The 25,430-nt window shown below is 56.2% G+C and overlaps 1 protein-coding gene across 5 annotated transcripts in view; it reads right to left on the minus strand.

Moving 5' to 3' along the window:
- The window catches only part of CORO2A (coronin 2A), a 45,962-nt gene that overhangs the window by 11,954 nt on the left and 8,578 nt on the right, over window positions 1-25,430 (minus strand). Inside the window, exons 1-3 of one of the 5 annotated variants that reach the window (XM_045840823.1) lie at window positions 18,423-18,560; window positions 14,760-14,991; window positions 9,526-9,726 (exon numbers count right to left, since the gene is read on the minus strand). In XM_045840823.1, coding sequence (XP_045696779.1) covers window positions 9,526-9,726; window positions 14,760-14,816 — 258 coding nt within the window. In that variant the 5' untranslated portion in view covers window positions 14,817-14,991; window positions 18,423-18,560. Of the gene's footprint in view, window positions 1-9,525; window positions 9,727-14,759; window positions 14,992-18,422; window positions 18,585-25,430 lie in introns of those variants that run through there. The other 4 variants (XM_045840824.1, XM_045840825.1, XM_045840822.1 and 1 more) reach the window with 4 other exon arrangements.

Here is a 25,430-nt window from a genome sequence, read left to right on the forward strand (position 1 = left end):
GATGTGGTTTCTCTGCCCTGGCACACGGGCACAGCCCCTGGTAGCTGGTATTCAAAACCCTGACTGAAGACAGGGAAAATCCAGCACAGGTAAAGCTATAGGGACCGAAAGCAGATTAGTGGCTTCGGGGAGGGGGCGATGAGGGTGACTGCTAATGGGGATGGGGTGTCTTTTGAGGGAGAGGGATCACTTTGAAATCAGACAGTGGTGACGGCCGCACAGCCATGGAATACACCAACACCCGCCGATGCACCCACTTCAAATGGTGAGTGTTACGGTATGTGAACCATACTCTCCCCTTCCCTGCTCCCCTGCTCCTGCACGGGAGGACGCACGGGTCCCACAGCCCAGGCCGCGTAGCCCCGGAGCTGAAATTTCCAACCACAGTGACAGACTGGGGTGTTTCCTGGGTCGTGGGGCAGCCACGTGGGGCGGGCACAGAAACCTGGAAGTGGCAGGGACCAACACACTCACTTTGCACACCACGCTGCACGGTCCTGGAAGAACACGGAGCAGATTGGGCCCACACCCACCATCGCCCCCGTTCTGGGCGCCCCCACCAGGAGGCCCTGACCCCTCTCATATCCAAGTGAAAGAGGCAGCTGCGAGGAAAACTGGCCGACAGTCCCTCACTCGGCAAACCTTTAGGAGGAACTCGGGGGGGCAGGTGCTAGGCGAGGTGCTGGGTGAGCATGACACCCAGTGTCTGACCTCGCAGAATCCGCAGTCTCGGGATTTTAAAACAGGGGCGTTTGGGAACAGAGCGAACTCCAGGAATATGTACCCCCTGTCCCCTCACCTCCCCAGCTCTGCAGAGACCTCCACACTTTTGTGGGACATCCTGAGACTGTGCCCAGTCGAGACTGAGCAAAGGCGCTGTGGTGGCCTCTGGCCTTGCCTCACAAGACTGCGGAGAGGGCGGCTGCCGCGAGGACAGACACAGGCCTTCCCTGTCCGGTCGGGCAGACAGCCGAGCCCTGGGTTTGTGGGGGCTTTACATGTGGGTCATAGTAGGTCTGCAAACACAGGCGGAGGTCCTGGGCTCCCCTTCAGAAATGTGATGCCCAACATGGCACTCGGCCGCAGAAAGGGGGACTAGACACCTCACCCTAGACGGCGCCCCTTACTGGGGGGGAGACTCGATAAAGGACGTTATTTGACAAATGGGAAAAATAACAGTAGATTAAAGTACTGTTACAATGTGAAGTTGGTAACATACTGTGGTTATATTCTTAGAGAATATTCTCATGTTTAGGAAACACTCAAGTACTTAGGGGTAAAGGGCAAAGATGTACTGTACTGTTCAGACTACAAGACGCGCCCCCTCCATCCCCGCCCACATTTGGGAGGAGTAATGGTTGTTAATGCTGCTGTCGAGTTCTGTTTACATTTACATTGGTGAAACATTATGTTATTTATGTTATTAAATATTTTACCACATTTTTTGCTTCAAAAAAATTTTTCCCCTATTTTCCTCCTCTAAAACCTAGGTGCCTCTTATGGTCTGAAACATGTGGTATATAATTTACCCTAAAAATTTTCAGAAAAAAATATTATTCCTTCGCATACATATTCAGAGAGAGAGGGAAAAGAACGGAGTTAGACTTGTGTGGTGTGACAGTGACACGGAAGCAGGTGGGCACAAGTTCCATTTCTTTCAGATAGTTCTGCCTTCTCCATGGCTGAAAAAATCGGGTCCCTGAGCAGGGAAGAGAGCGCACCCCTCCCCCCGCCCCCCGCAGTGGGGGCGGCACCCAGCGCTGGGCCCTGCCGGGGGCCTGCAGGGACCGTGGCCCAGCCGTGGACCCCTCGCCCAGGCTCCGGGACTTCTGCCCGCTGTCATCGGGTGAGCTCTCGAGAACTGAAACCTGACCGTGTCAAATTTTTCAAGTCTCTTTCCCCCATCTATAAAACATGACGAATCATCTCTTCGCTACAGGACCGTCACGGGGTAAACTGAGACGCTGTGCGGGAAAGCCGGATGGCGGCGTCCCGTCCCGCACGGGCTAAGGCTCAGACAAGAACGGCTGGGACTCCATGTGTCATAGTCTGTGCGCACAGCCGTGCAGGGGAAACCGGAGGAAAACACAACGAAGGTTAGTAACCACAGCACAGCTCTAGATGGGGAGATGAACGGGTGGTTTTATCATCTATGTCTTTTTTTAGCTTATTTTTTATCCTCACCTCAGGACATTTTTTTTCATTGCTTTCAGAGAGAGGGGAAGGTAGAGAGGGAGGGAGGGAGAGGGAGAGAGAGAGAGAGAGAGAAACACTGATTGGCTGCCTCTTGTACCCATGGCAACCAGGGATCAAAACTGCAACATGGGTGTGTGCCCTGACTGGGAACTGAACCCGTGACCCTTGAGTCTATGGGACAATAGTCCAACCAACTGAGCCACACCATCCAGGGCTATCATCTATGTCTTTAAAATCCACCCCCCAAACTTGCCATAAAAACTGTAAATTTTTCAATACAAAAGTATTTAAGACAAAACTCCAGACTTTCTGAAAGGATAGGTCTTTGCTGGATTAGCCAAAAATTTGCTATAAAACTGCAGAGCTTGAAGGACTCCGAGAGACCAGGAACAGTAAACCCAGCACAGCTCCTGCACCCGCCTGGTGGCGGGGGCGGGCACCACCAGTGCACTGTGCACTCTCTCCCTGACCTCAGGCTGGAGGGGGTATTGCCTGGGGTCATGTGTGCAGGGTCCTGCCCAGGGCTCTGACCCCAAGTGGGGGTCTGTGGCGTCCTTCCTGTGCTGAGGGAGAGCCCCAGCCCTCCCTGAGTCAGCATCTGGTGCACCCCCAGCCCCACCTCCTACACACAGCCTTTTCCTCCTCTTGGATCACTTCCTGGGTCAAAGGGCATGAGCAGTGCTGGATGAGCTGTGGCACACCCAGTTGGTCTCAGGGCCTTTATCTCTACCCTCGGCCTGCAGGTGCCATGGAAGAGCTGAGTGTGGGCCAGCCTCAGCTGACAGCAGGCAAACCGCCCAGGAGCCCCATGCAGACCCCCAGCTCCCAGGTCGGCCATGGCTCCTCAGGGCAGCTCCCCAGGGCTGGGCTTGGGCCAGTGCTCCTCCCAGACCTCCCAGAGCAGAGGTAAGCCCCAGGCAGCTTGGCCCTCCCCTGAGACCGCAGGCCGCTCTGAGCCTAAGAGGTTTTGTGCTGAGGACCCACATTAACAAGCATCAGCCTGTCTGAAGGGCTATTGACTGAGCTGCTAAAAGCCCTGTCCGGGCAGGAACATTTATAATCAGGAGACCACTTCCACCCTCTGTTCCTTAGGCCAACAGTCAGCCCGAGCAGGCCCCCGATTTACGGGGGACACAAGCTCTAAGGCAGGGCAGACACAACTGCTTTCTGCGCAGACCACAGAGAGCCCGGCCTGGGTGCGGGAGCCACCTGCTCAGCTGGAGGGGCTCCACCTGCAAGTCCTCACCAGCTGCTCCTTGCAGACGGATCACGCAGGACTGTAGGACCCTGGAGAGCAGAGCCAGGTGGAGTGGGGAGGCCTCGGCTGCCTGGATGGCAGAGCCCTCCTACAATAATATCACAGCCGTGGCCTCAAGGGACCCCCCCACCAGTAGCCCAGAGTAGAGGTGGGCGGGCAGGCAGGGGCAGTTTGCACGGTGTGACAAGAGGTTAGTTAGGTGGGCAGGCTGACTCGGGCTTCCTGAGTTTGAATCCCTGCTGTAACAGCCACCACTGTGCGACCCTGGGCAAGTGATCTCAGCTCTCTGGGCCTCAGTTACAAAACGGCAGAAATAGTAGGACCTCACAAGGTCGGTATGAGGATTAAATGAGTTAAATCACACAAAGTGCTTAAGAGAGTGGCTGGCGTGTGCTAAGTTCTCAGTAAATTTGCCAGTACAAATTCATCGGAGCTGACGACCACAACTCTTCAGGTTTGTCGCTGTTCAGAATGTCTCAGGGGCCCGGGGATATACCGGTGTGAGGCCACACCGTTCTGCAAAGGGACTCCCATCTCTTCCCGCCCAGCCGATGGGCATTCGCTCCAGGGACACCTCACTGGGTCAGTCGATGCCTGGACCACATTCCAACTGACGAACTCAAGTACACTCTCACTCTCCAAGGAACACGTTTGCACATGTGAAGGAACCATAACTTAGAGAGTCAGAGATGAGCATGAAGATGGTTTGCAGCAGAATCCCACATCGGGGGTTGGAAATGGTGAACCACAGAGGTTATCTGGTAACTCCATTTGGTCACCTCCAGAGATGCGGCGCTCACTTCCTACCCAGGTGGTTTGTTCCACTTTCAGACCACACTTCCTGTGAGAAAACTCTTCCTACTTCCGGCCTGGTGTGGCCTCCCTGTGGCCCCTTCCACTCCCCTCACTGCTGCTTCTGGCCCTAGTTCTGTCCTCTGGGATCTCCTAGACACCTTTTCCACCTGCTCCCAGGCCAGTGCCTGGGAAATTTGAAGGCAGAGGACCCATTCCTTGAATGGGTTCTTTTCCAGGCTAAACAGATCCATAGAACTGAAAGAGACTAAAACAAAACAAAAACAGAAAACGGACTAGCCCACTTCCTGGTCTTGCTTTCATTTCTCTCCGTTCTCCACACCTCACAGCAAAGTCCACCTTTCTGCCCTTCAAGAGGTGGATCTGCTTGCTGCAAGCCTGGCCCCAGGGTCAGGGGCCCAGTCTGGCATGTCCCCAGGCTGGGGCAGGCCTGTCCCCAGACCCTCCCCCTGCGCCCTGTTCTCCTGAGAACAGCCCTCTGTTGCCAAGGCTGCAGGCGCCTCCCTCCCAAGGCTCACCCGGGTCGCGGCCTGCAGAAGGAAGGGCCCGGGCTTGGAGTCACTCCCTCTGGGACACCTGACACCGCCTGGGGCAGCCTAGCCCTTGTGAGAAAAATTTCCGGGACATTATGGTGAGGCCAGGCACCTTCCACCGCAGACACTCCAGGAAATACTTAGCTACCTTGTCCCTCCCTTCCTCCCTTTAAGATTTTATTTATTTTTAGAGAGAAGGGAGGGGAGGGAGAAAGACAGAGAGAGAAACACCAATCTGGTTGCCTCTCGCAAGCCCCCAACTGGGGACCCCACTGCAACCCAGGCATGTGCCCTGACCAGGAATTGAACCGGTGACCCTCTGGTTCGCAGGCTGGCACTCAGTCCACTGAGCCACACCAGCCAGGGGGCACATAACCCTCTTTACTAACACTTCTCTGCTTGGATGGGACATCATCCCTGGTAACCGACAAGGAGACATTTGTCTGGGCCACATCTGGGTCCTCACCCCTGCTGCCCAGGGTCCTAGGGGAATTCGCCTTCCCTGGGCCTCAGCAGTCTCATCTGCACAATGGGGCAATACTCCCTACAAAATGGGCCAACGACGGCATCAGCGTCAACACCGTCCCATCTGTCCAGCGTAAGTGCCGGGGGATGGGACTAGCACCTGCGTCCTTTCCCTCTTTCGGCCTCTTGTTCCTGCTCCGTCACCCTGGATGTGCTCACTTCAGAAAATATCAACCAAACGCAATGCGTGGGCTGTTCTGGACCTGGACTCAAACACACGAGGAATTTAGGAGGCGATCAACGACATTTCACCTGAAGGGGGAACCAGGCGACACAGGAGTTGGTGTCAGCGCTGTGACCCCGGCCTTGTGGTCGAGTCAGAAAATGTGCTTGTTCTCTGGAGCCACACACTGAGGTGTGTAGGGACAAAACGACAAAATGCCCAGGGTTTGCTTTAAAGTACTTTGGAGGGGGGAATGGATGAAGCAAGAGTGGCAGTCTTGACAATTGTAGAATCTGGGTATAGGAAAGTTCATTATATTGTTTTCAATCTACTTTTTGAGAGTCTTTTAAAAAAATCCTCACCTGAGGATACGGTTTTTACTCATTTTAGAGAGGGGGGCAAGAGGTGGCAGGGGAGAGAGAGAGAGAGAAACATCAGTCGGTTCCCACAACCTTCCGGCGTACAGGACAAAGCTCCAACCAACTGAGACACCAGGCCAGGGCCTTAATCTACTTTTGTGTTTAGAATTTTTTTCACAGTTGTAAAAAATAACTAGAAGGCAATCTAGCTCCTGAAATGTACTTCACAAACCAGCAGCATTGGCACCACCCAGAAGAAGAGATGCCGGAATTATTAAAACAACACAAGGTGCCCAGGGATATTTGAATTTCAGGTAAAAAACAAATGTTATGTTTAGTGTAAGGAGATCCAATATGATATTCTACTTACACTGAGAAATTCTTTGTGAAAATAGCTTGGCAGCTTCTCATAAAACTAAATGTGTTTTACGACCCATCGCTGTACTCTGGGCATTTATCTCACAGAAATGGAGACTTAACTCAATGTTCACACAAAAACCCATGGGCAAATGTTTATGGCAGCTTGATTCACAACAGCCCCGAACTGGAAAGAATCCCGACGGCCTCCAGCAGGCGAAGGGTTAAACAAACAGCAGTGCATCCACACCGCGGAATACCACTCAGCAACAAAAAAGAACGAGCTACTGATACACACAGAAACTTGGACGGGTCTTTTATGCTGAATGAAAAGGTCACGCCCAAAAGGTGACATACTATGTGGTTACATTCATACCACCATCTGAAAACTGCCTGAAAGCATAGAGACAGAGAAGAGATGCGTGGTTGTCAAGGGTGAGATGCCAGTGGGCGTGAGGGGAGTGGTGGGCTGTAAAAGGGCAACGTGGGAGGTCTTTGTGAGGCTGGCAACACTCTATCTTTTTTTATCCTTCCTCTCAAGGATAGATATATACTTTTTTTTATTGATTTGAGAGACAGGAAGTGGGGGGCAGGGAGAGAAAGAGATCAATCAGTTGCCTCCCATATGAGCCCCAGCTAACCCACAACCTATGTATGTGCCCTGACTGGGGGTCGAACCTGTAACCTTTTGGTGTACAGGACAAAGCCCCAGCCACCTGAGCCACACAGCAAGGCCAACATTCTGTATCTGATTGTCCTGACGTCAATCACGCTGCAGCAGTGCTATTGTGCTCCGATCTCGCAAGATGTTACTACTGGGGGGGAACTGGGTGAAGGGGACACAGAAATCTGTCGTTCCTTACAATTGCATGTGAATCTACAGTGATCGCAAACTAAATCATTTAATTAAAAGGACAAATAAGCAACAAAAAGTTATCTGGTGTTCATCTGAGATTCGGATTTCAGGGGCCTCCTGTCCTTCCTCTGGCCACTCTGGAGCTCCCTGGAAGACAGACCCCCAGCTCCTTTGGACCCACTGAATCTGAACCCATGCTCTGACTCGCGGCTCCCAGCTCCTGCTGTGCCGGACCCCGAGGAGCCTGTGACAGCAGCCACCAACACGTGCCCTCAAGCTGTTCATGATACTACTTCCAAAAGCCCAACGGGAATTAGCTGCGCATCACACCCGAGACCCGGCTGCACAGGACAACCGCACTTCGACCCTTCTGAGGGGCTTTCCTGCGGGACACAGAACAAAGGGGGCTCCCGCCCTGGCCCTATAGGGCCCACACAGCCCCGGCCCTGCTCCCCTCTCTCACCGCCTCCCCAGCTGTTGCCCAGGTGACAACCCACCGGCGTTTCTCAAACGCCACACCCACTCCCACCGCAGGGCCTCTGCACTTGCTGTTCTTTTCTCCAAGCATGCCGCCTCTCCAGCTTCCGGGGGCTGCCTGCCCAAAGGTCACCTCCCCAGAAAGACCTCCTCTGAGCCTGTCCATGCTTGGTCTCCTCGCCACCCCCTCCCCCCCCAGGTCACATCCCATCACCTCAAACCAATTTATCTTCTTCATGTCAGCTGTCCGTACCTATGTCTACTGAACATTTCATGGGAGTTAGAAACTGTGGCAGTTCTGAAAAGGTCTGGGTAATAAAAGTCAGGCAACCGTGTTAATATGTAATTAAAAACGCACTTCGTTTGGTGCACAGAATCTTTGAAAAGCACCCAGAACCTGGAAGAGCAGGCAAACAGGCCATTTCTAGGGGGCCTGCCCGCCCCAGCCTTCAGCACCTACCCTTCCCGGCTTGAAAACGTTCATCTCTCTAGGACACAGCTCACGCTTCTCCTCCTGGCCTTCCAGGCCCTGCTCAGCTTGCCCCAGCCCTTCCCGGGGCACTTTCCTTCCTGCCCCAAACACGGTGCCGGTCTGCTCCGTCTGCTCCGTCTGCTCCGGCCAGACAGCCCCCTGCGCTGTTCCCTGGACAGTCCACACGCAGCCCCGCCTCCATGCCTCTGCCCTTGGCCAATGGCGCGCTCCCTATTCATCTGGATGAACAATCATTGGGTGCTCCCTGACAATTTATGAGCAGCAACTGTGTTCCCACAATGTGATATATGCATCAACAAAGCACCTGCTCTTCCAGGTGTTGCAGGTACTAGCAGAACACCAATGACTCCCATTCCAAGTACTCAGAGCGCGGTGTCCTAAGTGGGGAAAACAGGCTGTGGGTGCATCCTAAGCAGGAGAGGCGTGTGGGGATTCGGGGGAGGGAGGAAGAAGGGCTGTTCATGAACATGGGACGCATTTCCGTTGGCCTGGGTCACGAACACAGGTCTCTCAGAAATGCGCTCCTTCTGAGGCTTGCTCGTCCACTCCCAGGCGTTCACTCTGCTTTCCCGCTGCGAATGTGCATGCTTTCGGAGCATTCTTGGCATGTGACAATGCAATTCACCTTTGTATTCTTTTTTTTTTTTTAATCCAACCACCTTCCAAATATTCCTGTTGTTTTTCTCAGGATTTGACTACATGTTCTGTGTTTCTATGGAGTCAATCACATCTATAAATAATAGTGGTTTTATTTCTTTTTCTATGTGAGACTGCCATTTGGGGGGTTGACAACCATCAAATATCAGCTAATGCCTGTGGCCCGGCCTCTACGGTTAAATAACCTTTGGTCTCAGGACAAGCCCGTTCTGCCCGCTCACACACCGCTCTCCTCTCCCACCGTGGATTTTGGCTTAAGGTTTGTTTTCCTTTCAGGGGAGGGAAGGTGGCTTTGGAGATCTGTCAGATGTTGTGTGAGCCTGGCAGTGCATTAAGAGTGATATTTTATTGCCCTGGATGGGTGGCTCAGTTGGTTGGAGCATCATCCTGTATACCAAAAAGGTTGGGGCTTCGATTCCTGGTCAGGACACACGTGCCTGGCTTGCAGGTTTGACGCCAGGTCGCGGTGCGTTCGAGGGGCAGCCGACCTCTGTCTCTCTCTCTCTCCCCTTTCCTCTCTAAAATCAATAAACATATCCTGGGGTGAAGGTGAAAAAGTAATTATGTTTTATTCAGGAGTGAATTATTTGGCAGTGGGGTGGAGGGAAAATCCCAGGAACAGCTGCTGAAATTCCAGGGGAGGTATGTTTTTCCCAGTGAGGAAACCAAGGCTCACAGAGGGGGAATGGCCTATTCAAGGTCACGAGGCTAGTCACAGGGCCGGTCTAGGACTCGAACCCACGCGTGGTGGCAGAAAGCCAGGCTCTTTCCTACCTTCCCTCGGCCCCGAGGTGCCTCCGGGGCGCTGTGTGGGCCTGAGCCCCCTGGGCCTCCTTACCTGGTGCAGGGGGATGACGAGGAAGGCCCCGCCGCCGGCACACTCAGTCACGACCGCGATGAAGTGGGGGTTCACGGCGCAGAAGTGGTTGTCTTGGACGCTCTGGGTGATGGGCACCGAGTCGTAGCAGTTCTCCTTGCTGGCCGGTTTGCCGAAGACGTGGCGGAACTTGGAGCTCCGGTACTGGGGGTGCCATGACATCTGCGGGGGACCAGCAGGACAGAAGGAGCGTGAGGCTCACTGCCTTGACTGGGGGACACACGGGGGTCCCACCTTGGGAATACGAGAGGACACAACCCCGAAAGTGACGTGCCACGGAGGTCACCCAAGTGAACAGGCTGTAACGGTGGCTACTTCTGCGGACCTGGTGAGGTGATGTACGGTTATTGCTGACTTGTCTGCTTTTCACCCCTCCGATGTGAAGACAAAAAAAGCAGAAAAACCATAGAGAGACCTCACCACATTCCCAGTCCACCGTCTCGCCTGACAAGACTAGCCACCCCGCCCCCTCCCAGCCCCACCGGGGTGGGGGGAATGCTGGGTCCGCTGGAGCCAGCCTGCCTGTGCTCCACTTGCCAGCTGGGCAGGCAAGTGGCTAAACCTCGGAACCCTCCGTTTTCTCATCTGTAAAATGGGAACGACGAAAGTGTCCTTCTCACAGACCTGTCATGAGGATTAAATTCGGTGACACACTTGGAGCCCTCGATCAACAGCAACAGTTATGGCCACCACTGTTGTCACCCAGGCATCCTGAGCTGTCCTGGCTTCTCATCCAGCCTCGTGTTTGTTCCCTCAGTATTTCCCGAGTGTCGCCGTGTGACCAGGCCTGCGCCAGGCACTGGGGTTTCGGAAAGAGTAAGTCCGAGCCCAGCCTTACAGGAGCAAAGGGTCCTGTGAGTGAGGCCGCGGGGGGAGACCAGGCCACTGGGATGCAGGGGGGTTTAGGTAATAATGGAGGTTTGTACATGGCAGTCAGGGAGGGTTTCCCAGAGGAAGTGACACGTGAGCTGTGATTTGAAGGTCAAGTAGGAGTTACCCCTGCTGGCAGGACAAGAGAGAGCAGGCAGGAGGTGTCCCAGGCAGATGGAACAGCTCGAGAAAAGGCCATGAGATAGAAGAAAATACGGAATGTTTGGGGAATTACCGGTAGTTTGGCAAGATCAACAAGGAGATGTTAAAAAAAAAACAACTATATACACACATTGTTAGCATATTCGTTGGGCGATGCGAGTGAAGAGGACACCAGTGGAGGCCAGCAGGGCCTGGAAGAGGGTCTGGGCCTCGTGAGTGGCCTCCCCGCAGCCTCCCGCTGCTCAGGCCCAGCCCCTCACCCCCAGCCCCAGTGGCCCCACCGGAGCCTCCCATCTACGCTCCCCATGGAGGCCAGAGGGATCCTCTGGATACCGAGCCTGGTGGACTCCTTACCCCCCGGCCCCCACCCCGCTGTCACCCTGCATTGCTGCCCTACAGGTTCAAGGACAAACTCAGCTTGTCATTCAAGGCCTTCTGGTTGGGTCCCACCCCATATTCCGAGACTGACTTTTCCTTGCTCATCTTCTAAAGGGCACCTTCCAGATGAAGAACACCACCCCGCTTCCTTCCCTAGGGTCTGCTCCTGCATTTCTGGTGCTCTGGGGCCTCCGCCCTCGCCCTTCCCTCTGCCTGGCTTGCCCTCCTCTGGCACCGGTGGCCTGCACCCCTCTCCGCAAGCCCATATCCTCCCATGGCCGGCTCCCAAGCCCCCAGGGTCTTCTTCGATGCCTCAAGTAGCAGAGATCTTGCTCCCCTCTGCTCCCCACAGCGTCTCCCCTCCCTGCCCTTAGGTCCCTGATGCCGTCCGCCCTGATCTGGAGTTCGGTGTCAGGCCTCAACTTCTCTACCAGCTGGAGCGTCCTGAGACAGGCGGTCTGGGCTCCGCTCCAGGGGGACCCGGCACAGGGCACTGCTCACCCCAGGCCCTGGGAACTGCCCAGGGGGAGACAAGAGTGGCTGCATATGCATGGGGTCGGGACAAAGAAGGCATCTGCCTGGCCTGGGCAGCTGACCCCAAAGGCTCTCTTCTCTGTGCTCAGTTCAAAGGCACAAGATCAGACTGCTGACCTCAGGAAGTCATGGTGACCAAGGGCCTGACCCCCGGGCTACGCCCTGACAGGCAGCCCACCCGCCTCACAGGGGCAGGTCTGTCCTGGGAAGCCCAGACCTTTCCACTTTCCCTTTTGGCTGCATTTGCTGGAGCTACAGGAAGCAGCACAGAAGGCAGGGACGGACGAATGAATCCTGTCTGATCCCAGAAAGGGTGGAAGAGGCCGTACAGAGAGAGAGGGAGCACGAGACAGCAGGGAGTGGAAAAGCCATGAGGACGAGATGGGGAGCGGGGCGGGGAGGGGGGGGGCACGTGGGAACAAAAGGGATCGCCTGGGGTGCGGGGCAGTGAAGCTCCCGAATGTGGGCTGCCAGGCGCCCCACACGGAGGAGGGGGGCCTCAGATTTCGGTCTGAGCTTCCTAGCAGTCAATTGGACAAGGGAAACAGAATCAGAAAGGGATTTAGTCAGCATGTGTAAGATAAAAGCCACCACCTGCTGGGTGGCAGCACTGCTTTCTCTGCCCTGGAGTCCTCTCAGAAAGGAACAGCAGGGACCGAGACCTCCCTGGGGAAGCTGCCACAGGCCTGGGCTGGGGTGTGGGAGCAGGGAGAAGTCAGCAGGCTCAGCTCTAGGCCCGCACCACCCCCCACCCACCTCACTCTGAGCAGCAGCGGGAGTGGGAAGAACCTGTTTATGGCCAGTGGCGATGCTCACTAGACAGTCCATCACTCCCCGCACATCCTGGTCTCCCTGCAGTTCAGCATCCACAGTCTGGCCACGGGCGGCAATGACATTCGCCACTTCCAGGCTGAAGTGTAAGACCTGCCTGTGGCCCTCCCTCCTGAACACGTGTCTTTGGTGCAAGAGATGAGAAGGCCACGTGTTCCAGGTGGTGCTGCCTCCATCATCCGGGGTGTCCCCGAGAGACTGGATGGATGGAGCCGAACCGCTCCCCACAGTGACTTGTGGTGGATGTGCAGCATGGCAGAAAGGGGCGTACGGAATGAGCCATGAGACAGGGGGTTATTTGTCACCGAGCACAGCCCACCCATCCTGGCTCACACGCCACCCCGTGCAGGCCCCACCGGGGGGTGTGGGCAAACAGGTGCCCATGCATGGCCGGCATGCAGGAGGCCTGCAGGGGAGAAGTGGGCGAGGGCAGGACTCAGCCAGCTGCAGGAGCCACATTCAAGGACCTAGACTCTGAGGGCCCAGGGGAGCTGCTGAGGGGCTTGAAGCAGGAGGGTGAGGAGACCAGGTTTCCTCATGGGTGCATTTCCCTGACCACTGAAAGGAAAAGAGGGTGGGCTGAACGAGAAGTGAGGGTCACCTAGGCTGAAATGGGGCACAGGGGTGGAGAGGAGAGGGCATGCTAGTGAAGTGCCAAGGAGGGGGACCGACCAGCTTTGGCACCAAGTGCCCACCCGTGTGGGCTGTGGGCAAGGGGGCGGGTCACGGCTGCTGAAATCAACATGATCTGCTGATCGTCAACAGCCCCTCTAGCCACTCCCAGTGCTCTCCATTTACAGCCTGGGGTTTGGCTCCCCACCTGGAGGTCGGCTGTCTGCCCAGGTTCAGGGTCAGGGTCAGGGGGCCTCAAGAAGCCCAGGCAACAACCCAACCTGAGCTCACAGTCCCCTCTATGGACATAACAACTCACAGTTCTGGGTGGCTGCTATGTGCCAGGTGCCATTCCAAGTGCTTCCCCTGTGTGAACTGAACAGGTAGGTGCTACCTGGCTTCCCATTACAGGTGCAGGGGCTGAGGCAGAGAAGTGAAAAGTGACCCTTCCCCCCAGGTCACATGACTGTACGTATGGAGCTGGGAGCTGATCCCAGCTGTCTCTGCAGCCTCCAGCTCCCGGTTCCTGAAGTTCATGACCATGATGACACCCTGGATCCCACCTCAGCCCATGACCAGGATCACCCCCACTTTACCTACAAGGAAAACGAGGCTCAGCAAAGTAAGTGGACACAGTCCAGAAAGGGGGCTCTGGCCTCCACTGGTGAAGCTGGCTGGCCTCGGAGCAGAGTGAACATCAAGGGCCTTCTGCCCCCTGCCCACTCCTCTCCCCGCCCCACCCCACCCCTTCCACCACCTTATCTTTACCGCAAAGGCTCTTCCAGACCTGCTACCACGGAGGGACACTTACAGAACTGGGGGGTGCAGCAGCAACAAGCCAGGCCGGCTGCCCGTCCCTTTCTTTGCCCGTGGCACAGGAGTGTGCACGCAAGTGTGCTGGTGAAGTTTGTGTGCCTGTGTGTGCACTGTGCACGCACATCTGTGCATGGGAGCTGCATCCACCGGGGTGCTCCTGTGCACCATGTGATCACTCTCGTGGTGTGCACACACGCGAATGTGCGTCTGTGCGGATGTTCGATTGTGTCTGCAGGCACATGCACATCGGTGCGTGCACGAGTTTCGGGACTCAGCAATTCTGAGAACGGGAGTTTTATTTTCTCCACAAGTAGACGCTTGCTGGAAATGTGGACTGTCGCCGCGGGCCCTGGGCACGGCGAGGCCTCGCCCACAGGCTGGGCTGTCCCATCCTGCCCAGTCCCACCTGGCTGGGCCCACATCAAAGCCACGGCGGGCCTTCCCAGGTGTGGCACAAAGCCGGGGTGGCATCACTTCTGTCCCATGCATGCCTCATGGCCCCGGGGCCAAGGGATTAGGCTCTGCAGGCTGTGAATTCCCCGCCTCCCAGATGGATTTAGTTATCTCTGGGTTTCCCATCACGCTGAGTGGAGTTCTTAATGCCTGAGTGGAATGGCTGGCTGGCTGTCCCACCCCTCACAACGCTCCTGGGGATTGTCGTCTCTGTTTGGTGCAGGGGAAGAGACTTGACCAAGGTCATTGGAGTAGGAGCTATGCAGGTGGGACACAGAAGCCAACTCCTGGCCGGAGGCTCCTGTTCCTGCCACAGGCTCCTCTCTGCCAGGGGAGACAGACAGACAGACAGACAGATGCAGAAACGACCCTGCCTGCCTCCAAAGGCCGGTGTCCCCGGCCCGGCCCTCCGTCACTGCAGGGCAAGGGTTAGCGGCGGGGTGGCAGTGAGGGAACCCACACTGGGTGCAGTACAAACCAGCATAGTAACTTATTCCCTAACCGAGCTCTTCCAGGCCTCGGGGAAAGAATGAAGTTACCTGATGTGATCTCGGGGCGTCCAGGATCGGCAGATGTCTGGGGCTGCCGGCCACCATCGTCCCCTTGCAAGTTTGGGGTTCCGCGTCTAATGTGCGGGGTTTTAGTTTATTTTTTCCTCTTAAAACCTGACCTTCCGGTCAGCGAACTAGCCCCACACGTGCCTCACGAGAGTCCGAACGCCACGCTTATGTTGGCCGCAGTTAACAGAGGGAGGTTAGAACCACAAGTTTCCTAGTTTTAAAAAATAAAAAAAAATTACCATAAGAGCACAGAACACTCTATTTGAAGGTGTTCTACAGAGACCAATAATTAACACAATAAACACCTAGTCATGGGCGGGTCCCTCACCTTGAGGCTAATCCCTGACAGACTATCACCCATCCTGGAATTTGCCCTGATCCCGGCCAGCCTTGGCCCCAGACTTGACTAGGAAAGCCCCTCTCTAGTTCACCCTGGATCCTTCCCAGGGCCTCCGACCGCCCCCCCCCCTCCCCAGGCAGTGGGGTTCTGGACCAGGAAGCCTGGGCCGCCGTGCTGTCAGCCAGGGCTCTGCACCAGCCATTGCCTGTGGAGCCCTCCTTCCTCCCGGGGCCGATATAAGAAACCACAGGTTTCGGCCACAGGTCTTTTCTCCCATCATTTCTGTCCCCCTGAGGCCAGGCCCTTGTTAGCGGTCAGTGCTGGGCGCAGGTGCCTTTATTTTTGCCCTCCACAAGCCAGCAACAGGTCTGCCGTGACGAGGGTCTCATCCCTCAGGCCTAGTTTTCTTCCCTCCTTCAAAGCAGGTAGAGGCCTTGTCGCTCTCCCCGGAGGGAGGGCGGGCGACACGCTGTCCCAGTCTGCCCAGGGTGGGGGAAATTCCGGGCTGGAGGGGGTCCAGCGCTGAGATCAGGGAAGTCCCCCTACCGCCTACCCAGAGGTTCCAGAAAACTTGATCAGATTTCCATGCAATGATTCTACGTCCTAGTCACCCTGACCCTGACAGCTGCTTGCCTGGGAAAGAGAAGACTCTAGAACTGACTTCTTAAAGGGCCCAACATCCTGAACCGGTGAACAGAACTTTGCAAAGGCGAACAATCCAAGAAGGCTTGTAAAGAGAGGTGAATATGATTTAATTCAGCCCCCAACCTTCCTCCACCATTACTTGGTGCTTATTCTGTGCCAGGCCCTGTGGTGGGGGCCGGGGACGAACGACCCAGTCACCGTCTGCCACAGGTTTACGCCGCTCAGGGGACCGGCCGAGAGCAGGACAGGATGAGCGGCCACGACCTTGACAGGTGGCTGGAGCACAGAGCGGCGGTTTGCAACATGCACATCAGAGTCTCTTGAATCTCATCACCAGCTGTGTGACCCAGGCACCCGCTCTGTCCAGGACAGTCCCACTTGGCTTCTAAATTAACGTTAGAATGAAATAAACGTAAACTTCAGCTCCTTCTCCACACTGCAACATTTCAAGGGCTCCGCAGCCACATGTGGCTATTTGGGGGTCCGGCTGAACACCGCGATTACAGAGCACGTCCATAACACCTGTGTGACTCTGGGCACGTTACTTAGTGTAACTTCCTCACCAGGAAAATCAGGCATTGTAACAACAACAACAACAACAACAACAACAACAACAACAACAACAACAAATAGCTAACCCTTATATTGCTTACTATGTGTGAAGTAGGTTCCATGTGTTAACAACCCTCACAACAATTCCATAAACACTCTCACCCCATTTTTACAGATGAGGACACAGGGGCACAGAGAGGTTAAGTTACTTGCCCAAAATCACACAGCTCATAGGCAGCTGAGCTGGAAACAAAGCCAACCCGCTCAGTCCCCGGTCCTCCCTGTCTCCCAGCACTGCCCTGACGATTAAGTGAGACAGTCCGCCCAGCACAAGGGGCAATGCTGGGTGAGTGCTTAGCACTCAACACCTGTCTGCTGCTACCGCTGTCGTGGTCCCAGCGTCTACAGGACCCTGAGCTTTGATTTAGGGCGTGACAGGTACATGCCGAGGGCCCAGCATTTGGGGGATCTGAGTCCCAAATCAGAAAGTGCAAGGCAGCCCGCTAGGCACAAAGCCCTGACCCCGGGTGCTTACCATGTTGACGGAGGGAGCAGACAAGCAAAGTGAGAGCTAGCAACCCGTGCTGATCAGGAAGAACCTGAAGAGTGTATTTGTGCATCTTTTTGGCAGGGCTCTCCGAGCGGAGGCCAGCGGCTGAGCTCAGCCCCGTGCTCAGGGAACTGGGGCTCTTGGGGCTCTTGGTGGGGAGGGGTGGTGGCATGGGCCCCCCTTGAATGCTCACCTCCCCATATCAGCATTGGAGGCAGAGGCCTCCTGCAGCCACCAGTAGAAAACAGGTCCTCTCTGCCCCTGCCCCACCTCCGTTTCCCTCCCCCTCCCCAGTCCAGCACAGATGCCCTGCCACAGGCCCACAGGAAATACAGAGGGAATCAGAGAGACAGCCAAGAAAATGCCTCTTTCCACCTGATGAGATTAAGCCTGAGGGGGCGCCTCCTCCTGACATCTGACACTGTCCAGAGCCAGCTCCCTGGGCCCTGGGAGGCAGGCACCTCCTCGGACGCCCCAACCCCCCCACCCCAGGGTCCCTCCCTGCTCTCTGCCCCTCTCTCAAGCTGTGCCCAGCCTGGGCAGTCTTTCCTCTTAGTGGTTCTGTTGCTCCTCACCCCCTCCTGCCCCAGCCCAGGCTTCTACCCTGCCCCCGCCTAGACTGTGCTATTGCCCTCAGGACCCCCTTATCCTCAGGATAAAGCCCTCAGCCAGACCTGGGGTGTGAGGCCCCACCTTCTCCTCTCCACAGACCTGCCCCTTGAGCCAAACTGATTTATCTGCTCTCCCCTCAAAGCATCGTGTTTTCCCAGACACCCCATCTCTGCTCACCCGCTTCTCTCTGCCTTGAGCCTAGTCCACCTGCGACAGTCCGTGGGCACTGAGCTGGGCTCTGAGGACGCCCCCTCCTCTCACAACACCTCTCTGGGCCCAGTCCAAACAGAACCGCCTCCCGGGGCCTCCCGGGCTGCCGGGACTGAGCAATGCGGCAGCTCAGGGCAGGGGGAGAGGAGGAACCAGGTTCAAATCCTCGACCTCATTTGTCTCTGGGCCTCAGCCTCCCTCCCGTCAAGACGTGCCCTCATAGCTAACTGGCAGGGTCTTGCCGGGGATTACATGAAATAACAGATGTCAAACACCCTGCATACGTCTGGTGCTAGGTAGGCGCTCAGCTGATGGGCGCCCCTCCCTTTCCTCCTGTCCTGCTCCCTGTGTTTCTTCCTTCTTCCATCTGTCCATCCATCTGTCCATCCATCTGTCCACCCAGCCACCCATCCATCCATCTCTCCCTCCCTTCTGCTCTGTGTGCCCACAGGCCAGATCCCTAGGTAGGCGCTGAGGGGGAGACCCGCCTGGCTCCTGGACTGCACTTTCACCAGCACCCCAAGTCTCTCCTGACCCCTGGCCCCCGCCCCGTGCGGCCTGAGGACCTGGGGGCTGAGCCTGTCCTTTAACAGCAGATGTGCAGTCAGGTTGGAGAGTCCCGATTCTGACACCAACTCTGACACCTGTTTGCTCCTTGGCCCAGGGCAAATCTCGTCCCTTCTCAGGTTTTGACTTTCCACCCACAGAACGGGAATGCCTCCGCCCTGCCCACCTGCCGAGATGGTCCACCGAGGGCTGAGCAGGCTGCGCACACCACAGCCGGTGGAGCTGTCTGCCTGGCGGCGGCCCCGGCGCTCAGAGGGCTGGTGCCTTCCTGCCTGCACGCTGGGGACACAGAGCAGGGCTCCTTCCTGTTTGTCCCCATCCGAGGCCTTGGCCAAAACTCCGAGCGGATTTATTGCCCCACAATCTCCTTATCTGGCAGTTTCGTTTGGAGAGATAAGGGACTCTGGACTTTCTGAAGACACCTCCAGGAGACTGGCAACTTGGAAGCTCCACTCCCTGCTCACTGTGCATTCCTTGGGCAGAGTTTCTGGATCTGTCTTTGGACCAAGAGGAACACTGAGGCCCAGAGAGGGTGCTTTGTTAAGGGTCCCAGCGAGCAGGAGGCAGGCCTGCAGGCCCGTCCTGGGGTGGGCGTCTGGCCGGGGTCTGTGTTCTGTCGTCAGCAGACCCCTGCCTCGGACCCACAAATCGGCACACAGCCTGCCCTGTTGCAAGGGGCCTGGGGCCCGGAGTGAGTTCCGTCAGAATCACTGGGGCCCTCCTGGAGCCCGTCGTGTCCTGGGCACTATGCAGGACAGCCAGTGAGGACCCTGACAGGGGCCACTGCCCCTCGGGAGCTCACATTGACGGCAGAGGCTGATGTCAGTAACCAGCAAACCCAATTCACAGCAAAAAGACTAAGCAGGCTACAGCAGGGAGATGGAACTCTGGGGAGCTGGTGAGGGGGCTGCGGGGCAGATTCTGGAACTAAACCGCAAAGGCCACGTGGGGCGAGCCCAGCACAGAATGAAAGGAGGGGACCCCCAGTGAACGGCTGGGCGCTCGGCCACACCGGGCAGTACTGTGGCTCAGGGTGGAGCCCAGAGGTGAAGATAGGGGCATGTGGTGCAGGGCGGGGAAGCACCAGGCACATCCAGGAAACCACAAGGGTCTGGTGTAGCTGGGATCTGGGCGAATGCCAGGGGCAATGAGGGCCATGGCTAGGAAGGTGGGGCGGGCAAGGGCCCCGAATTCCAGCTACGGAGCTGGCACCCGAAACTATGGGAGGTGTCAAAGTTCGTGACCCGAAGTGTGACCTGATCAGAACTGACGTGGATTTAGCCCCTGCAATTAAGTAGTTAGAATGTTTGCCCTGGGAAGGTACAGGGTGGGGCAAAAGTGGGTTTACAGTTGTGAGTACACAAAACAAAGAGTTTAGTCATGTATTGTTATTTATTAATTATTGCAGTTTTCCATATGAACAACTGCAAACCTACTTTTGCCCTGCCCTGTATTTTTTAAATATATTTCTTATTTACTGACTTTATTTTATTTTATTTATTTATTTTTAGAGAAAGGGGAAAGGAGGGAGAAAGAGAAAGAGAGAAATATCAATGTGTGGTTGCTTCTCACATGCCCCCTACTGGGGACCTGGCTGGCAACCCAGGCATGTGCCTTGACTGGGAATTGAACTGGCAACCCTTTGGTTCCCAGGCCTGTGCTCAACCCACTGAGCCACATCAGCCAAGGCTCTTATTTACCGACTTTACAGAGAGAGAGAGGGGGAAGATTGGGGGGGAGAGAGGGGAGAAAGAGGAAGAGAGAGTTGTTCCACTAATTTACGCATTCATTGGCTGATGTGCCCTGACTGGGGATTGAACCCACAACCTTGGCATATCAAGATGATGCTCTAACCAACTGAGCTACCTGGCCAAGACCTGTATTTTCTTTCTTAACTTTAGTCTCGTGTCTAAGGAAGAAATAAGTGGGTTTTGTTTCATGCCCAGCTCCAGTAGGTGTGAGGGGCTGCGGAGCATGGTGAGGAGGAGAGGCGAGGTTCTGAGGCTTTCTTGTCTGGGCTCAGGAGGAGAAGGGCTTTTGGTCGGGGAGGAGCGTGTGGAGCTGGCAGATTTGGTGACCAGGAGTCAAAGCCTGACCTGCCTCTACAGACTTTGGCTCTTAGAGCAATCGAGCGGGGGTGGGGCGGAGGAGGGGTCTGGCCTATAGGCCACATCTCAGCAGCTGGGGCTTTTAGACCAGAAAATATCCCCCTTCACCCTTCACCCCAGCCCCTGCAGTGAGAGTCCCCAGAGGTGAGCGAGGCCTGCTGCTGCCGCACCTGCCGGGCAGCACAACACTCTGTCTCCTAGCTCAGCCTCGCACCGGGAGGGGGCGGGAACTTCCTTCCTGTTTTGCCCTCACCTGCTTATTGACAGGGACAGAAATGCCACTGCTCAGCCTTAGTCAGCTCCCCAGGGGGCACCGGCAGCAGCTGCCAGGAGAGGGGACTGCGAGGCCACGTTCCTTCTCCCCATTCCCAGCCTCCCTGAGCTCCGTCCACCCAGAGGGGCCCAGCGGTGGGTGAAGAGGAAAGATGTCGGCGCCCCAGGCTGCAGAGGCACTTTCACCCCAGGACGGACTCTGCTGGGACCGGAGACAGCATCTCCCTCAGTTGTTGCGCAGCAGCGGGTCTGGAACTTCAGAGCCCGTGGACGGCACCTGCGAGACTGATGGACACCAGATCATGGGGCCCATCCTAGAGGTTCTGATTCAGCCAGTCTGGGGCGAAGCCTGAGAATCTGCATTTCTAGCGAGTCGCCAGTTGATGAGGATGCAGCCGGCCCAGGGACCACGCTTCGAGAACCACCCTCTGTGGCCCTACTCTGCGATTGTCAGAGTCCTCCCTGCTCACCCTTCAGTTGGCTCCTTGCATCCACCTTGGGGTGGGGAGACTTGTCCCTGTTTCACGGCTGCTGCAAGCTGTGCGCAGCTCGGAACAATGGAGTCACATTTCTGAGGTTGCACAGCTAGGAGGCCGCAGGCAATGTCCCCAGACGGCACCCTGAGCACACAGTGACTTCCTCACTCGAGCCACTTTAGAACTGTGATCGCTTGGGCTTTCAGCTGCCCCCGCACCCACCCCAACCGGGGATCTAACCTGTGACCTAGGTGTGCGCCCTGACCGGGGATTGAACCCGAGACCTTTTGGTTTACGGGATGATGCTCCAACCAGCTGAGCTGCACCGGCCGAGGCACTCAAATATTCATCTTAGCGTTTTATATGGGCTCAAGCCAGCACTCAGGATCCAGGCAGGTGTCCCCATGACGGCTGCACCATCTGCACGGTAGGCATCTGGGACAGGTGGTCAAAGCTGGCTTCAGGGTCAGAGACCCGGCTGCAAACCCAGACCCACCTCCTCCGAGTCCCAGGACCACACGGGCACCTGCCTCTGTCTGTGGGGCTGTGAGACAGGGCAGGCTGACCCAGGCGTTCAGCCTGGGCGCACAGGGCGCCTTCAGTACATGGGAGGATACTGAACCTCTCCGTGCCTCGGTCTCCTCATCTGTGAACTGGGGTCAATCACAGACCCTGATGTGCTCGGATTGCACACGTTCATTCAGGGAAGGTCCTTAGAGCAGAGCCTGGTGCGGGGAAACCTCCTCCGTGAGGCCCTCCTAGTCCAGCACGGTGTTTTACCCCTGAACTGTGCACGCTCTGCATCGATACATGTAGGCAAAACCACGAGAGAACCACCATTAGAACACGTGGTCTAATTCTTATCTGATCTAATTCTTAGGCAGACCACTCTCACATGATCTGATTACACGTGGGGGCAGTGCCCGGGGCGGGGACCCAGCCCAGCTCTCTGCCTTCCTTCCCACACGGCTCCATCTGGAAGGTCTCGGTTTCGGCCATCAGACTTCCTCTTTCTCCTCCTGCTGGGCGGAAGCCTACAATTTCCCCACTGCCTGTGTCCCCACCAGCCACGTCCGCTGCCCCACCACAGCCCTTCAGAGACCTGAGGCCCCCCTGGGCCACGTGCCCCTGGGGTAGCTGCACTCCAGGTGAGGGAGCTTCTTGCACTGCTCAGTTGCCCATCTCCTCCCCATTCTGGTTGCCTCCCCCAAGGCTCCGAGCTGGCCCCATCTCACACTCGGTTTAGAGCCCAGACCACCTTTAGTCCCTCCAGCTAGGGCCTGAGAACCCCTCGGCAGAGCAGCGCCCCCCACCAAAGCATCCCAGACTTCACACCTCAGAATGGATGGGAGCACCGGCCAGACCCTGGGAGATCATGGGGTGCAGGAGGGGAAACTGAGTCAGCACCCCCAGGGCCACCCAAACCGGGCAGAAGCAGGAATAGGATCTAGGTTTCCAGCGCCCCAGCCCAGGACAGTCCTCTAAGACAGGGAACAAAGCTTCCTTTGATCCTGTGCCTGGACAGCACACCAAACAGTGTGTCCCTTATCTGTGCCGTCATCCTCAGAGGCACACATTCCGAGGATGGCTGGGGAAGAAAGGGCTTCTAATGGTGAGGCCGGGGGTCATTCACCCTAGCTGGGCCCCCTCGGATTTTTGCAAGGGGGACTGCGTTTCTCTGGACCGTGGTTTAGGCTGGACGTGATGGGTCTCCTTGTCAGGAGGGAAGACAGACCCCAAGACTCTGCTGCTAGAAAGACCAGCAGAGCCCCAGCCGCCCCCACAATAGAAGGGTAAAATTGGGGCATATCAACTGAACCCACATTTTCCAAGTCCAGTTCAAGACAGACCCCATGTTGTGGGCCCAGAGGTAGCTATGGGGTCTCTGCCCCGGGAATGGGTAGAAAAATGAAGAGCTCACACTTCACCCGAACAAAGCATAGTCGCCAGCGTGGTGGCGTATCTGAAGTGGCAGCAGCCTAGCAGAGACCGGGAGGTTACAGTGGTGGGAACCAAGGTTTACTTATTTGTTTACTTAAGATTTTATTTATTTATTTTTAGAGAGAGGGGAAGAGAGGGAGAAAAGAGGGAGAGAAACATCCATGTGTGCTTGCCTCTCATGCACCCGCTACTGGGGACCTGGCCTGCAACCCAGGCATGTGTCCTGACTGGGAATTGAACTGGCGGCCTTTTGCTTTGCAGTCCATCGCTCAATCCGTTGATCTGCACCAGCCACGGCAGAAACAAAGCTTTTTTAAAAATAGATTTGTTTTTTAAATCATCACCTGAAGATATATTTATTGAGTTTTAGAGACAGAGAAGGGGGGTGTGGAGGGGGGGGAGAGAGAGAGAAGAAACACTGATGTGAGGGAGAAACATTGCTCGGTTGCCTTCCGTACACACCCTGACCAGGGATGGAACCTGCAGCGTAGGTATGTGTCCCGACCAGGAATCAAGCCCAAAACCTTTTGAGGGACCAGGCAACGTTCCCACTGAGCACCCGACCAGGGGGGAGCCCAAGCTTTTAAACATTATTTTCTTGTTTAGATAACATTTTTCCTGTACCCCAAAGAGTGTCTTACACACCTCACTGTACAGGCCACCGGAATAGAAGGTGGGGAGGCCCTCGGAGAGGGTCTTCAGGCTGCAGGGACGACAGAGCTCATCTCGTCTCGGCCCTCACTTTGCGGTGAGGAAACAGGGACCCAGGGAGGGGTGTGACTTGTCCAGGGCCACCTGACTCCTCAGTGGCTGATCCCACACGAAACGCAAACCTCTAAGTCTTGATGCTAAAACCATAGTCCAGCCCCTTACTGGCCTCTTACTGGGCCACAGGCGGGTCCCTGTGCTGCTCAGCGTTCGGGATGGCGAGATCACCCACCGGCTCCGAGGTGGCTGTGGGTGGCAGGGAGATGTGCACCCCAGCCTGGGTGCCGGTGCTATTGGGACAGGGGATGTGGGCCATCAGCAGCCTTGGTTCTAGGAGTCACTCTGCTTTATACTAAAGCCTCCATTTTCCCATCTGTGAAATGGGTCTCATCAAGCCCAACTCTCAGGCTGCCGTTTCCCCTAGACATCTGTGAGCGGGGAAGTAACCTGAGACGTGTCACTGCTGTTCTTATACTCCGACAGGTCCTGTTTTGAGGGGAGAGACCTAGGAGGCCAGAGGGTTCTGCTCTGATGGCCAAGGGCAGCCCTGGATGCTGCTGGATGTGGAGACCCTGCAGCCCGGTGGTCCCAGCGCCTCCCAGCCCAGGCCCGGCGTGGTGGCGGGCGGCTGCGGACATGGGTCCTGGGCCTTCTGAGGTGCAGGCCTGAAACCCTGCCCCTGTCCCTGTGGCCCCCTTGCTAGGAAGGGGGAGTTGGGGAGCGGCAAGGGCAGTAGGGAGGGGAACAGTTAGCCTAGGAGTAGCCAATGAGGGGGTGTGTTTTCTATAGAGAGCTTAAGAATAATAATATCAACTCAAAGTCTGACTTCTTTTATCATCGTGATGGGCCTGCAGGTCTAAACAATGTCAGTGATACAGCACGGCTCCCTGCCGGGGCAGCTGCCCCCACCCGCCTGCCGCTGGTGTCTGGCCAAGGCCTGATGCTGTTCCCCTTAGACTGAGCCAAACCCTGTGTAGGTCCGCGCCCATCCCAAGGAGGCTCGAAGGCTTCCTGCTGCCAGTCACTTCCTCGCGAGGTGCCTTGGCCGATAAGCCCCTCCCACCACTCTGCACATCCAGCTCCTTCAAGGCTCAGCTAAGCTGCTCCCTCTTCCAGGAAGTCTTCCTGCATGTCACCCAGCTGGCCCCAGTTCTCTTCCCAGGCCTCCCAACTCCCAGCCTGGGCTGTAGATAGACTCAACAGCATTACATTCTCATCTCCAGAGGAAGATTCAAGAAAGGAACCACGATCTGAAGTCTGGAACTCACAGCACAGAAAAGCACTCCAGGAGAGCCAGCTCCTAGCTGTGTGTGTGACCCAGACAAGTCCCTCGGCCTCGCCAGCCTCCGTGCGCCTGGGTACAAGGACCGTCTTATCTTCCAATAGCCTCCTTGCCTGGACCTTGCCATCCCTTCCTTGGCCACACCCTGCACCTTGTCATCACGCAAAAATGTTCCACCTGCTTCCAAAGTCACTAATTCAAGCACCCTCTTGCTGACCGTGCCCTCCCCACCTCCAGCTGCTTGCCAGATGTGAGCAGCCCTTTGCTAGCACTCCCGATGGATCAAGGAAAATAGTTTCAGACCCAGAGAGCGAGCCCTGGACCCCAGGCTGTTCTCCAGGATGATATAACCCGCGGCCCCTCTCACCTCTCCGGTTTCTCCTTGC

The sequence above is a fragment of the Phyllostomus hastatus genome, unplaced genomic scaffold, assembly GCF_019186645.2.
Source record: "Phyllostomus hastatus isolate PE091 unplaced genomic scaffold, TTU_PhHast_1.1 phas_contig_34, whole genome shotgun sequence".
In the NCBI taxonomy this organism is placed as follows: domain Eukaryota; kingdom Metazoa; phylum Chordata; class Mammalia; order Chiroptera; family Phyllostomidae; genus Phyllostomus; species Phyllostomus hastatus.